The sequence below is a fragment of the Pristiophorus japonicus genome, chromosome 5 (genome assembly GCF_044704955.1).
Source record: "Pristiophorus japonicus isolate sPriJap1 chromosome 5, sPriJap1.hap1, whole genome shotgun sequence".
Classification (NCBI taxonomy): Eukaryota; Metazoa; Chordata; class Chondrichthyes; family Pristiophoridae; genus Pristiophorus; species Pristiophorus japonicus.
In genome coordinates this window covers 59,521,187-59,537,541 of record NC_091981.1, presented here as the reverse complement: position 1 = coordinate 59,537,541, position 16,355 = coordinate 59,521,187, and the positions used below count along the sequence as shown (strand labels likewise).

At 44.3% G+C, this 16,355-nt stretch overlaps 1 protein-coding gene across 5 annotated transcripts in view; it reads left to right on the top strand.

Moving 5' to 3' along the window:
* The window catches only part of LOC139264358 (F-actin-uncapping protein LRRC16A-like), a 554,868-nt gene that overhangs the window by 245,034 nt on the left and 293,479 nt on the right, over positions 1 to 16,355 (top strand). For all 5 annotated transcript variants that reach the window (XM_070880668.1, XM_070880667.1, XM_070880669.1 and 2 more), the window contains one exon: positions 5,475 to 5,569. In XM_070880668.1, the coding sequence (XP_070736769.1) occupies positions 5,475 to 5,569 (95 nt within the window). The remainder of the gene's footprint in view (positions 1 to 5,474; positions 5,570 to 16,355) is intronic.

Here is a 16,355-nt window from a genome sequence, read left to right as displayed (position 1 = left end):
GGAGTCATTACTAAAGGTGCCTACATACACTACAACTGGCGACAAGTATACGAATCCAACGGAAAGATGCAGCAAACTGTGGGCATCCTGGAGAAGCTCTCGGAGGGTGAGGACTGGGAAGCCTATGTCAGGGGAAGTCATAACGGGGAACAAAGAAATGGCAGACCAATTGAACAAGTACTTTGGTTCGGTATTCACTAAGGAGGACACAAACAACCTTCCAGATATAAAAGGGGTCAGAGGGTCTAGTAAGGAGGAGGAACTGAGGGAAATCTTTATTAGTCGGGAAATTGTGTTGGGGAAATTAATGGGATTGAAGGCCGATAAATCCCCAGGGCCTGATGGACTGCATCCCAGAATACTTAAGGAGGTGGCCTTGGAAATAGCGGATGCATTGACAGTCATTTTCCAACATTCCATTGACCCTGGATCAGTTCCTATGGAGTGGAGGGTAGCCAATGTAACCCCACTTTTTAAAAAAGGAGGGAGAGAGAAAACAGGAAATTATAGACCGGTCAGCCTGACCTCAGTAGTGGGTAAAATGATGGAATCAATTATTAAGGATGTCATAGCAGCGCATTTGGAAAAAGGTGACATGATAGGTCCAAGTCAGCATGGATTTGTGAAAGGGAAATCATGCTTGACAAATCTTCTGGAATTTTTTGAGGATGTTTCCAGTAAAGTGGACAAAGGAGAACCAGTTGATGTGGTATATTTGGACTTTCAGAAGGCTTTCGACAAGGTCCCACACAAGAGATTAATGTGCAAAGTTAAAGCACATGGGATTGGGGGTAGTGTGCTGACGTGGATTGAGAACTGGTTGTCAGACAGGAAGCAAAGAGTAGGAGTAAATGGGTACTTTTCAGAATGGCAGGCAGTGACTAGTGGGGTACCGCAAGGCTCTGTGCTGGGGCCCCAGCTGTTTACATTGTACATTAATGATTTAGACGAGGGGATTAAATGTAGTATCTCCAAATTTGCGGATGACACTAAGTTGGGTGGCAGTGTGAGCTGCGAGGAGGATGCTGTGAGGCTGCAGAGTGACTTGGATAGGTTAGGTGAGTGGGCAAATGAATGGCAGATGAAGTATAATGTGGATAAATGTGAGGTTATCCACTTTGGTGGTAAAAACAGAGAGACAGACTATTATCTGAATGGTGACAGATTAGGAAAAGGGAAGGTGCAACGAGACCTGGGTGTCATGGTACATCAGTCATTGAAGGTTGGCATGCAGGTGCAGCAGGCGGTTAAGAAAGCAAATGGCATGTTGGCCTTCATAGCGAGGGGATTTGAGTACAGGGGCAGGGAGGTGTTGCTACAGTTGTACAGGGCCTTGGTGAGGCCACACCTGGAGTATTGTGTGCAGTTTTGGTCTCCTAACTTGAGGAAGGACATTCTTGCTATTGAGGGAGTGCAGCGAAGATTCACCAGACTGATTCCCGGGATGGTGGGACTGACCTATCAAGAAAGACTGGATCAACTGGGCTTGTATTCACTGGAGTTCAGAAGAATGAGAGGGGACCTCATAGAAACGTTTAAAATTCTGACGGGTTTAGACAGGTTAGATGCAGGAAGAATGTTCCCAATGTTGGGGAAGTCCAGAACCAGAGGTCACAGTCTAAGGATAAGGGGTAAGCCATTTAGGACCGAAATGAGGAGAAACTTCTTCACCCAGAGAGTGGTGAACCTGTGGAATTCTCTACCACAGAAAGTAGTTGAGGCCAATTCACTAAATATATTCAAAAGGGAGTTAAATGAAGTCCTTACTACTCGGGGGATCAAGGGGTATGGCGAGAAAGCAGGAATGGGGTACTGAAGTTTCATGTTCAGCCATGAACTCATTGAATGGCGGTGGAGGCTAGAAGGGCTGAATGGCCTGCTCCTGCACCTATTTTCTATGTTTCTATGAACGGTTAGACCAGTACTTTGTAGCCAACGAGCTGGACGGAGAAGGAAGTGCTGCAAAAAGGAGAGCGGTCCTCCTCACGGTCTGCGGGGAACCGACCTATAGCCTCATGAAGAATCTTCTGGCTCTGGTGAAACCCACAGATAAGTCGTATGAGGAGATGTGTACATTGGTTCGGGAGCATCTTAACCCGAGGGAGAGCGTGCTGATGGCGAGGTATCGGTTCTGCATGTGCCAACGATCTGAAGGTCAGGAAGTGGCGAGCTACGTCGCCGAGCTAAGGCGACTTGCCGGACAATGTGAGTTTGATGGCTACCTGGAGCAGATGCTCAGAGACTTTTTTGTACTGGGCATTGGCCACGAGACTATCCTACGAAAACCTTTGACTGTAGAGCCACTGACCCTCAGTAAGGCCATTGCGATAGCACAGGCGTTTATGTCCACCAGTGATAACACCAAACCAATCTCTCAGCACACGTGTGCTAGCATGTGATGCGTCGTCGTACGGAGTCGGGCGTGTATTGCAACAAGCTAACGTTGCGAGGAAGTTGCAACCTGTCGCCTATGCCTCCAGGAGCTGGTCTTAAGGCCGAGAGGGCCTACAGCATGATTGAGAAAGAGGGATTAGTGTGTGTGTGTTCGGGATAAAGAAAATGCAAAAGTACCTGTTTGGCCTCAAATTCGAGCTGGAAACCGATCACAAGCCCCTCATATCCCCGTTCGCTGAAAACAAGGAGATAAATACTAATGCCTCAGCCTGCATACAAAGGTGGGCACTCGTGCTATCAACGTATAACTATACCATCCGCCACAGGCCAGGCACCGAGAACTGTGCGGATGCTCTCAATCGGCTACCATTGCCCACCACGGGGGTGGAAATGGCTCAGCCTGCAAACTTATTGATGGTGGCGCAGCTCGCAGACTTGTTGATGGTCATGGAAGCGTTTGAAAATGATAAGTCACCTGTCACAGCCTGCCAGATTAGGACTTGGACCAGCCAAGATCCTCTGCTGTCCCTCGTAAAAAACTGTGTACTGCATGGGAGCCGTTCCAGTGGCGAAAGGACAAGCTGTCCATTCAGGCAGACTGCCTGTTGTGGGGTAACCGCGTAGTGCTACTCAAAAAGGGCAGGGAGACGTTCATCTCGGATCTCCACATCACACACCCGGGTATAGTAATGATGAAAGCGACAGCCAGATCCTACTTGTGGTGGCCCGGTATCGACTCTGACTTAGAGTCCTGTGTACGGCAATGCAGCGTATGTGCTCAGTTGAGCAACGCGCCCAGAGAGTCACCAGTAAGTTTGTGGTCCTGGCCTTCCAGACCATGGTTGAGGATCCATGTCGACTATCGGGCCCGTTTCTCGGTAAAATGTTCCTGGTGGTGGTGGATGCTTTTTCAAAATGGATTGAATGTGAAATAATGTCGGGAAGCACCACCACCGCCATCATTGAAAGCCTGAGGGCCATGTTTGCCACCCACGGCCTGCCTGACATACTGGTCGGTGACAATGGGCCATGTTTCACCAGTGCCGAATTTAAAGAATTCATGACCCGCAATGGGATCAAACATGTCACCTCGGCCCCGTTTAAACCAGCTTCCAATGGGCAGGCAGAGCGAGCAGTACAAACCATCAAACAGAGCCTTAAACGAGTCACAGAAGGCTCACTCCAAATCCGCCTGTCCCGCGTACTGCTCTGCTACCGCACGAGACCCCACTAGCTCACAGGAGTGCCCCGGGCTGAGCTACTCATGAAAAGGACACTTAAAACCAGACTCTCGCTGGTTCACCCCAACCTGCATGATCAGGTAGAGAGCAGGCAGCAGCAACAAAATGTAAACGATGGTCGCGCCACTGTGTCACGGGAAATTGATCTGAATGACCCTGTGTATGTGCTAAACTATGGACATGGTCCCAAGTGGATCGTGGGCACGGTGATAGCTAAAGAAGGGAGTAGGGTGTTTGTAGTCAAACTAGACAATGGACAAATTTGCAGAAAGCACCTGGACCAAACGAGGCAGTGGTTCACAGACTGCCCTGAACAACCCACAGCAGACACCACCTTTTTCGAACCCACAACACACACCCAAAGGATCAACGACACCACCCCGGACCAGGAAATCGAACCCATCATGCCCAACAGCCCAGCAAGGCCAGGCTCACCCAGCAGCCCTGCAGGGCCAACAACACGCCAGCCCAGCGAGGGCACAGCCCAACACACCAGAACAGACATTTGTACCGAGGCAGTCCACCAGGGAAAGAAAGGCTCCCGACTGCCTCACCTTGTAAATAGTTTTCACTTTGACTTTGCGGTGGTAGTGATGTTGTGTACTGTAAAGCATGCACTCCCATGTTCCGCCACCAGGGAGCGCATCCCCTGAAGTCCCAAGGGATCCCAGCATCCCTTGGGAGCACTGTATATAAGCCGGCCCCTAATGCATGTTCCTCCCTCTGGAGTGTCTTAATAAAGGCTGAGGTCACTGCTACTTCAACCTCCCTGGTTGCAGCCTCATCTGTGTTCGGAACACAATAGATAGATTTATCACCCGATAGTTGAGTACCTATGAGGCATGTGGACCATCGCCTGCAGCATTGTACAGCACCACACTCTGAAACCTTATGGTTCAGCTCATCCGTCACTCCTTTATCTCCGTCAAACCAAGGTTAAACCTAGTTTAATGGAGAGTGTAGAAGGGTGTGCCAGGAACTGCACTAGACATACCTTTGACTGAGGCAAAGCCTAGTAAAGTTACAACTCGAGGTTACTTGTGTGCTAAATACCAAAAGCAGCAGGTTATAGCCAGAGCAAAGCAGCCCTACAAGTAATCGATCAGATCAGAGTTTTGTGGCCCTACCACATCTAGTCAAGAGTTCCTCAGGCATTATAATTGTTCCAGCCATTTAGCTGGTTTGTTATTGACCTTTCCTTTGCCATAATGAGTGGGGCTTTTCACTTATCACTTTTTGCATTCAGATCGAATCACAGCTGCCAGTCTGCCACAGCACCTGGACAATATCCAAGCTTGGGCTGACAAGTTGCAAATAACAGTCACGCCACACAATGAAGAAGGCTCCCAACAACTTTGCGACAACTAGGCAATGTCATCTGGTTATTGTTTGACTTATTAGTACAGTCATTTCAGGTTATTTCCAGTTAAACCCACATAACATGGCAATCTTTGAGACAATTTCAAGGTGATCCCAATAGAGAGGTGGTCTCTGTACAGATAATATTTAAGATCTGTATGCAATGTATTACATGTGTTAGCACTTCTAGTTAACTGACAATAACAACAATTTGCTTTTATATAGTGTCTTTAACGTAATAAAACATCTCAAGATGCTTCACAGGAGCGTGATAACTGACCTGGTGATGTAACTCCAGTAGACCCATGCCTGTAATTATCATGTGGCAGAGGACTGAAGTAGATATCTGCAGTAAAGTTCACATGTATTGCACATTTAGGTATTGCCCTCAGACCCTTTTGATCTTTATGTATGTTTCAACTAGTTCTGGATCATTGTTCAAGTACATCTCTTCACACAGTTTATTTTCTTTTCCTCCAGGGATTTTGCACAGAAGTTGGCCAGTGCCCTCACTCACAATCCCAACTCAGGACTTCACACAATCAACCTTGCCAATAACCCACTGGAGGACAGAGGTAGGTGATCTGCCATCATGTAGAATTTATCAGCAGGTCTTTTTACCTTGGTTCTACTTGCACTTGTATTTTATCTGTTGAAAGGGTGGATCAGACTTGGTAATCCAGGTAATTGCTGCACTTCCATCATCGCTGGGATAAAATCCTGTAATTCCCACCAGTTGGACTAGGAAGCACAAGAGCAGGACTTGCCCACCTGATTTCCTGCAATCTCTGCTTGGTGCAGGTCAGCTGGGAAATATAAGAACATAAGAATTAGGAACAGGAGTAGGCCATTTGGCCCCTCGAGCTTGCTCTGCCATTTAATGAGATCATGGCTGATCCTCTACCTCAACTCCACTTTCCTGCACTATCCCCATATCCCTTTATTCCCTTATTAATTCAAAAGACTATCGATCTCAACGACTGAGCATCCACAGCCCTCTGGAGTAGAGAATTCTAAATATTCACCACCCTCTGAGTGAAGAAATTTCTCCTCGTCTCAGTCTTAAATGGCTGATCCCTTATTCTAAGACTGTGACCCCTGGTTCTAGACTCCCCAGCCAGGGGAAACATTCTCCCTGCATCTACCCTGTCAAGCCCTGTAAGAAATTTGTATGTTTCAATGGGATCACCTCTCATTCTTCTAAATTCTAGTGACTATAGGCCTAGAGTGAGTGCAGAAGACCTTCTCACTCTATGATGCTTCATGTTCATGTATAGTGTGCAGCGTCATGTCAATCTTCAAATATTGGGCCATAATTTGCTGGCAAAATAATGGTGAAGCTCATGGCGATCGCTGTTTTTTATGCACAAATGCTGCAGCAACTTCAGGCGAGGGCAGATGCATGGTTAAATGTGAAAATCCAAAAATTGCTGTCTGAGCTGCTTCATCGTTAGCTTCACAAAAATGGAATCTCGCTGTCCTATTCACCATTGAAATGCAATGAATGGCATGAAGTTGTTGTATTTGCGCGGTAGATACAAACTAAATTCGCCACAGAAAGTTAAGTCTTGCCCTTTTAATGACATAATGGGCTCAATTTCCTCCAGTGATTTGCGCCGTTTCTTTTGAGCAGACTGGTCTTTTTGGCCTAAGTTGAAAAACCACGGTTTCCCCAATCAATTTGCATCAGTGTAACTCAGTAACGATTTTTTTAGGTCAGTTTTTTTTTCAGCCAAAGGGGGTATAGCCAATTCTGGCCATTTAGTGAAGTTTGGCCAGCTGAGAGTTACCCCAGTTGTGCTTAGGCCAGTGTATGTGGCCTCTCCAGAAAAACCTTGCGGAGAGTTCAGGAAATCGACGCAGCAGATGCCCTGACACACTAAAAGAATTGAAAAATACATAGCAGCAACTTATCTCCAATCCCACCCGAAGGCTGTCCGGTCCCTGGTTCACTCCAGAGAGAGAGAGAGAGAATATTCGAGAACTGAACTGGGGACCGAGAATGGGACCGGAACGGAAAGCCCTTCGGGCGGGGTTGCAGGGAAGTTGGTGCTATGTGTTTTTCAATTCTTTTAATGTGTTGGGAGCTGGCTGTATGCTTCACTTTGCAGCCTCAGCTTGCATTATTTCCCTGGTTACCATAGCAGCCCAATCTTTTTGGTGCAGATCAAAGCTCCACCCCCAAAACTAAAGGTCGGGTTACGCCAGGCCAAAATGAAGAAATCCAATGGGGAAACTTAGAATATTTTTTTTTGGCGCACTTAGGCCCCAAAAAATCGGGTGTAACTCTTCAAGTTCACCAAAAAAATGCTTTGGGGAAAATTGAGCGCAATAAGTGATAATTACTGCCAGTCAACCTCTTTGGCACTGAAAATGAAGTATTACAAGTATGGAGTCTCATTCCTTCAGGTTTTAATTGTTGGAGATTTAAAAAATGTAAAATTGCAAATAATTGTTTTTTTTTTACTGTCTCTTTCTCTGAATCTCATCTTTCTTTCTTCTCTTTATTTCTCTTTCTATACCTGATTTTACATTGAATTCCCCATTCGAACTTGCACTTCCTTCTCAGTCCTTGTGCTGTTAATTTCACAATCCTTTGATCTGATTGATTTAAGGAGATACACAGTTGGTTGTCCGATTCACTCGGGTCCCAGATATCCTGTTTCCCTTGCTGGAAAGTTATCACCTCGCACTTTCAGCAACTTGCCACACAGTTTTTTAAAAACCTAAACATGCAAGGGCAAGTCTAACTAACGATAGACACCATTAGATGCCCTACCACAGAAAATTATGGCCCAATATACTTTTAAGAAAAAGCAAATTCAGCTTTTTGAGAAAACATTTCTAATTTGTTCAGGTATACTTAATGTTGCTTTAGAACAGTGACTCGTTTTCTATAAATTAAGCTTCTATATTAGATTGGTTTTGGCTTCTAATAATGCTGCTATACCAGATGTTACAAAAAACCATCAGTGGATCCCCAGCCAGAGTATTGCTCCATGTACCATAACATAATAAACCAAAGATTTTAAATACTATGTCTAAAATTTCTATTTTTCTTCATATATTATCCTACCTTGACTGTAAGGTAATTTTGTGAGGGTCTATTCCAGAGGTTGGGTATAAGACTAGGCTAATTCTGCAACCTGTGCTCGCTTATATTTCTGGTTCATCCTGGCCTTGTTATCCTCCTGTAGTTGCATGCATTTTCCTTACCTCATTTCTGCCTATATCCTGTATGAACAGTGGCCACATTATAATTGCATAGACCAATTCTCTGCCATTATGGAAAAATACTCTGAGTCAATCTAAGAACAGCAAAAATATTGTAGAAACAAAAATCATGTTTCTGCAACTCAACACAACTGATCTGCACCATACTTGCATGAAATAATTTGTTGGTTTATGTAGTTTTTTCTACTTGCGTACTTTCGTACAGGTAATACACTTTTAGCCTCTAAGGATTTTAACAGCTGAATTGGTATGTAACATGACGTTAGAAATTCACTCTGGGCGACGGAAATTAGGGAGAAACTTACACAGGCACAATAAAACGATGCCAGACTTCTCATCTCTTTTTCTCCCCTTTCCCCCCTCATTTTAAACAATGTCAAAATATGATGACCTTGCATAAAACTCGTGCTTCTCAAAGTATGTTTGCTTTATTTCTGTGACCAGCATTGGACAAAACTCAGAACTGTTCATTCTGTTTAAAGTTCAGTCTTTGCCAAGTAGCTTTATTTGACGTAATTAGCTGCAAGGTTCTTTCAGCGAGAAAGTTTTTCACACGCATATAGATGAGGCACTGGTAAAGTATTCTAAGTTATTTTGTATTATTTAATGTCATGTGGTCATCTATTCTATATTTGTAAATAGTATTAATTTGACTTCCAAAAAAATAAGTGGTTAAAAACGTTCTGAAAATATCTGTTTAAACAGATACTGTTCACTTTAAGCACTTGGGTTGGAGAAGATGCTCGAGACAATATATCAAAAGTGGCAGACGAAGAAAACACTGAATTCCATTTGGCAGTAAACAAAATATGTGTAACATCTTGCAGCTTTTTAACTATGTGGCCTGGATGGAATTTTTTTATAATTCATGTTACGATGTTGCTATAACAATACAACATGTTTTAGCTTAACACTTGGGATCTTATTTAAAAAAACAAGTAGAAGTCATTTCGTACCTCCCATAGCAGTTCACACCCTCGTGATAGAAAGGTTCCCAGGATGGGATACCAGACAGACAGTCATCATAGACTGTTTATTTTTGCATGCTACTGTACTGTTAATATTCTCTGATCTTATTCAGCTACCTACTGTCATTGTAAGAATATGTTTTAGTCTGAAAGTGAATATATAGCAAGACCACATTAAATCCATTCTAAAATGCAGTTTAAAAGAATGAGAGGTGACCTCATTGAAACAAACAAGATTCTGAAGGGGATTGATAGGGTAGGTGCTGAGAGGTTGTTTCCCCTGGCTGGAATGTATAGAACTAGGGGACATAGTCTCAGAATAAGGAGCCTGCCATTTAAGATCAAGATGAGGAGGAATTTCTTCACTCAGAGGGTTGTGAATTTTTGGAATTCTCTGTCCCAGAGGGCTGTGGATGCTGAATCTTTGAGTATATTCAAGGCTGAGATAGACAGATTTTTGGACTCTAGAGGAATCAAGGGATATGGAGATTGGGCGGGAAAGTGGAGTTGAGGCCGATGATCAGTCATGATTTTACTGAATGGCGCAGCAGGCTCAAGGGGCCTACTCCTGCTGCTATTTCTTATGTTCTTAAAATCTGTGAGTTGCATGACTCTGTAAAGATGCAGCTTCTGGATTATCATGGACAAGGTCTGACTGCAAGAACTGCTGTAAACCATTGAGGGGAAACTGTTTTATAAAACACTGAAATGGGAATGAACACCTTATAGCAAGATAACTGCAGGTCCTTCTTAATAAATGAAACAAACTGGATTTTTTTCAATGCATGTATAAACAGGAAACAAACACAAAAAATGTATTGGACCTGTAGTATCTGGGACTGATTAATGATATCCAGTACCTTGTGTTAAATTACAATTCTATATGCATATGTCCTTTGGTGTGTGTCAGTTACAATTAAACCTACATTTGGTAAGGCAGAGTTTATGTCATTTTGCTAATTCTTCCTTCTTCATTGCATTCCTAAAGATTATCCTCTCACTTGCTTGAGTGCACCGTTCTTGTTGCTAATCTGTTTCAGTAATGTAAGGAAATCAAAATGCAAAGAAGCTATCATGATTTGATCAAATTTCACTACAGTTAATAGAGTGTGGTTTCAGATTACCATTTTATTTGTGAATTTTGATATTTTATACATGCTTAAATCAGGTGCTTCAGAAGCCAAGGGTTTAAGTTAAGCTTATTAACAAGTCATTCGTGAGAGTCTCCAAATTCAGTACCACTGCAGATTTTCAAAAACTGTTGGTCTATTCCTTTCCTCCCTACTGTGAACAATTCCTGGCCTTTGATGCAGAGCACCTGAGATTATGCACGACACAGTAGCAGATAATTGCAACATTAATTGTTTCAGAAGGTTAACATGAGTTTAGTATTAGATTTGCCATAATCTATCCTGGGGTGAAGTCATTTTTCTTCATGGAATTATTTAAAAAAAATGTAATGTCTCTAAGAAATAATAAAAGCAAGACACAGAGGTTAGTCATTATCTGAAGTAGGTTAATGCTTTAGGTAGAACAGTTAATCGATGTAAAATGTTAATCTGTATTTCAGATACTAATCACTCAACATTCTCAATTGTTTTTTCATTTTCATTTTCATTTTCTCGCCAATTATTCGTCTCTTTCTGAATGCATTCACTTCCTGGTGGAGGTGACGGTCATCCCTAGTATCTCAGCCAAGTGGACATTCTTTCTGTTCAAGTGCAGAAATTGTTCAGCAGACTATTCCACTGCAAGAGTGGGCACCATAGCCGATATACATCTTGTTCTCACCTTCTGACTAACAGTGTGCATCTCCTTCATAATCAACACGAGTGGTAATACTGGCTGACTTTCCCCTCCCTCTCTGAAGCCAATTATAGTGTCGCGCTTCTCTCTTCCCCCAGCTTTCCCCGCCCCCCTCCCCCCCCCCCCGCGCCTCAATTGAGATAAACCAATTCAGCAGAAACGTGGGACATTCTGGTCTGTACAGCTCAGCTGCTTAATGCATAAATGTGTTGAGCCATTGTGGAGCTCCATTTTTGTATCTGAAATTAATGCTCTTGCCCAAGAACTGAAGCAGCAGAAGAGGCTTAGTGTTATGTTGTACTCTAGCATTGAAAAATAGTTGCAAGAGTGTGCATATAGCATTTTTCTTGCTTGGACCAAGGTTTATGTCATTCATATGGTTTAAGCTTATGTACAGGTAGAGCCAAGTGCCTGCTTCTAATCAATTCATGGGAAAAGGCTATCCTGAATGGTAAAAATTAATGAGTGCATACTGAGACTACTCATAATTTATAATATACCAATGGGTTTATGGGAATTCATATAAGAATAGTACAAGGCACAGTAAAATCTCACCTGTAGAAGTCAATTTTGTAGTCTTTGCAATAAAGGTCCATAGTTTTTCATAATATACCTGAACTGCTGTGGTACCCACTGTGTTTTAAGAGCTGAATTTGCATGGAACAGTGGTGAAAAAAATCTCTTCAAATTTGCAGTTTGAGCAAAGGACATGTAAAAGAAGAGGAACTTGCAATTTTACAGTGCCTTTCACTGTGTCAGGAGGTCCCAATATGCTTCACAGCCGATGAAGTACCTATTCATTATTATAATGGAAGGAAACATGGCAGCTAATTTGGAGACAGCAAGGTCTCACAAACAGCAACATAAATGACCAGATAATCTGTTTTTGCTGGTGTTGGTTGAGGAATAAATATTGGCCCGGACACCGGGAGAATGCTCCAGCTCCTCCTGAAATAGTGCCATAGGATCTTTTACATTCACCTGATTGGCAAAAGGTTCTCAGTTTGACGCATCATCCATAAGATGGGACCACTCCGACAGTGCACCTCTCTCTCAGTGCTGCACTGGTGTGTCAAGTGCGATTATCTGCTTAAGTATGTGGAGTGGGACTTAAACCCACAGCTTTCAAAATTAGAGGCAAGGGTGCTATTAATTCGCTAAGGCGGACACATAAATCTTTATATTACAAATCTTGTAATAGGCACGCACTTCCTGTCAATAAATATTATTTCCTGTTGTCTTGATATTTAGCTTTGTTTTGCTGTCAAAATTTGCCATTGGTGAACATTTCCCATTCAATTTTGCTATGTGAAGGGTCTCAATGTAATTACAGGCTCTTGCTGCTCTCTAGAGCGAGTTTCGGTAATTTCTCTCCCAAATTCATTGCCACCTTGTACATAAAAACTCATACTCATCAACGAACTGCGAGCAGCACTATGGGCAATTTACGAGTGTTTATGAATTTTGGATGGATGAGTACATCCATTGCACGTAAAATTGCTCTGTAGCTATGGGGCTGAATTTTAACTTTGAAGGGTGTGCGGGTTTTCGAGCGGGTGCGCAGTTAAAAGCGCTGAAATTGACAGCGTGTCGGGAAGCTGGCTTCCTCCTTCAACTCAGGCTCATTAGTCAGCGCGCCAGAGACCCGCTCGGGAGAGGCGGGTGACCTGATTAAAGCAGTTTAGAGCTCGTTAAGAGGCTATTAACGGCCTTTTTAAATTGATGTTGCAGCTTTTACTGGCTGTTCATGGGATTTCAGGGCTTGCTGAACCTTGCCACTGAAAGCAAGGCGAGAACAGAGTGGTCATTGTAGGAGTTGAACAGTTGACGGTTTAAAAAAAAAAATCACAATTACTCACAGCTTTACATCTGCTTCCTTGCCTGAGGGATTGTCTCTTATTGACACCATTTGTGTTGCGCGTTTGCTTTCAGGAGTTTGCAGGTGATTTCTCACAACATTGGAAGTCACTTTCCTTGGAAGTCACACACTATATTTGGGGATTGTGCCTCTGATCTCCACTTTACTTGGCATCTATCAGACCAGCACGGATGCTGCTTATGCTGTTTCACCTTGCACCTCAGCTTTGTACCAAGATGAGTCCCAGCAGCATCAACATCAGCAGGAACAACAACAGCCTTCCCCTCACCGACCTGCTGCTCCACAGGAGAGCAGGGATGAGCACAGGGGTGCACCTCGCAGGAGGCGAAACCCCCAACACAAGGTTATATAGGCAGAGGATCAGCTTCCTGGACATGACTGAACACCAGTGCCTCAGGAGGCTCAGACTATTGTCAGGTCGTTGCAGACATTTGTAGCCTGCTGAAAGAAGACCTACTGCCAATTGGACCTGGTGGGCATGCCTTATCAGTGGCTGTCAAAGTCACAACTACCCTCAACAACTTCATCTCAGGCTCCTTCCTGGCATCTGCAGGAGACATTTGCAGGATCTCGCAGTCGGCCGCCCACAAAAGCATCACCCAGGTGACCGATGCCATGTTTGACAAGGCAGGCATTCCTGTACACTTTGCCACTGATGAAGCCAGTCAGACTGAGTGGGCACTCGGCTTTGTTGCTGTGGCTGGCTTCCCACAGGTGCATCATCACCACCATAAGCAGTCCCTCGGAGTCAAGGATGACTTGCTTCCACTCTAAAAGTGAGTTCTCAGGTGGCTGTACAGTCCAATGCGGGACCTACAGTCTCTGTCACAGGTGGGGCAGAAAGTGGTTGAAGGAAAGGGTGGGTGGGGAGCCTGGGTTGACGCACGCTCCTTCCGCTGTCTACGCTTGATTTCTAGTTCTCGGCGATGGGACTCGTGGTGTTTGGTGCCCTCCCAGATGCTCTTCCTCCACTTTGGGCAGTCGTGGGCCAGAGATTCCCAGGAGTCGGTGGGGCTGTTGCACTTTATCAAGGAGATTTTGAGGGTGCCCTTGAAGCGTTTCCTCTGCCCACCTGGGGCTCGATTGCCATGTTGAAGCTCCGCGTAGAGCGCTTGCTTTGGGAGTCTCACGTTGGGCATGCAGATGATGTGACCCGTCCAACAGAGCTGGTCGAGCGTGGTCAATGCTTCGATGCTGGGGATGTTGGCCTGAGCGAGAACACTAACGTTAGTGCGTCTATCCTGCCAATTAATTTCCAGGATCTTGAGGCAGCGCTGGTGGCACTTCTCCAGCGTTTTGAGGTGTCTACTGCATATAGTCCACGTCTCTGAGCCATATAGGAGGGCGGGTCTCACTACTGCCCTGTAGATCATAAGCTTGATGCTGGATTAGAAACATAGAAAATAGGTGCAGGAGTAGGCCATTCGGCCCTTCGAGCCTACACCACCATTCAATAAGATCATGGCTGATCATCACCTGAGTACCCCTATCCTGCTTTCTCTCCATACCCTTTGATCCCTTTAGCCGTAAGGGCCATATCTAACTCCCTCTCGAATATGTCCAATGAACTGGCATCAACAACTCTCTGCGGCAGGGAATTCCACAGGTTAACAACTCTCTGAGTGAAGAAGTTTCTCCTCATCTCAGTCCTAAACGGCCTGCCCCTTATCCTAAGAGTGTGTCCCCTGGTTCTGGACTTCCCCAACATCGGAAACATTCTTCCCACATCTAACCTGTCCAGTCCAGTCAGAATCTTATATGTTTCTATGAGATCCCCTCTCATCCTTCTAAACTCCAGTGTATAAAGGCCCAGTTGATCCAGTCTCTCCTCATAGGTCAGTACAGCCATCCCTGGAATCAGTCTGGTGAACCTTCACTGCACTCCCTCAATGGCAAGAATGTCCTTCCTCAGATTAGCAGACCAAAACTGAACACAATATTCCAGATGGGGCCTCACCAAGGCTCTGTACAATTGCAGTAAGACTTCCCTGCTCCTATACTCAAATCCCCTAGCTAGGAAGGCCAATATACCATTTGCCTTCTTCATCGCCTGCTGTACCTGCATGCCAACCTTCAATGACTGATGAACAGGTCTCGCTGCACCTCCCCTTTTCCTAATCTGCTGCCATTCAGATAATATTCTGCCTTTGTGTTTTTGCCCCCAAAGTGGATCACCTCACATTTATCCACATTATACTGCATCTGCCATGTATTTGCCCATTCGCCTAACCTGTCGAAATCACCCTGAGCCTCTTAGCGTCCTCCTCACAGCTCACACCGCCACCCAGTTTAGTGTTATCTGCAAACTTGGAGATATTACACTCAATTCCATCATCTAAATCATTAATATATATTGTAAAGAGCTGGGGTCTCAGCACTGAGCCCTGCGGCACTCCACTAGTCATTGTCTGCCATTCTGAAAAGGACCCGTTAATCCCGACTCTCTGCTTCCTGTCTGCCAACCAGTCCTCTATCCACGTCAGTACGTTACTCCCAATACCATGTACTTTGATTTTGCACACCAATCTCTTGTGTGGGACCTTGTCAAAAGCCTTTTGAAAGTCCAAACATCCACTGGTTCTCCCCTGTCTACTCTACCAGTTACATCCTCAAAAAATTCCAGAAGATTTGTCAAGCATGATTTCCCTATAATAAATCCATGCTGACTTGGACCAATCCTATCATTGCTTTCTAAATGCGCTGCTATTTCATCCTGAATGATTGATTCCAACATTTTCCCCACCACTGATGTCAAGCTAACCGGTCTATAATTACCTGTTTTCTCCCACCCACCTTTTTAAAAAAAAGTGGTGTTACATTAGCAACCCTCCAGTCCATAGGAACTGATCCAGAGTCGATAGACTGTTGGAAATTGATCACCAATGCATCCATTATTTCTAGGGCCACTTCCTTAAGTACTTTGGGATGTAGACTATCAGGCCCTGGGGATTTATCGGTCTTCAATCCCGTCAATTTCCCTAACACAATTTCCCGCCTAATAAGGATACCCTTCAGTTCCTCCTTCTCACTCGACCTTCGGTCCCCTGGTACATCTGGAAGGTTATTTGCGTCTTCCTTTGTGAAGACGGAATCAAAGTACTTGTTCAATTGGTCTACAATTTCTTTGTTTCCCATTATAAATTCACCCGAATCCGACTGCAAGAGCCCTACGTTTGTCTTTACTAATCTTTTTCTCTTCACATATCTATAGAAGCTTTTGCAGTCATTTTTTATGTTTCCGGCAAGCTTCCTCTCATACTCTATTTTCCCCCTCTTAATTAAACCCTTTGTCCTCCTCTGCTGTAAATTCTTCCCAGTCCTCCGGTTTGCTCCTTTTTCTGGCTAATTTGTATGCCTCTTCCTTGGATTTAACACTATCCTTAATTTCCCTTGTTAGCCACGGTTGAGTCAACTTCCCCATTTTATTTTTACTCCAGACAGAGATGTACAATTGCTGAAGTTCGTCCGTATGAT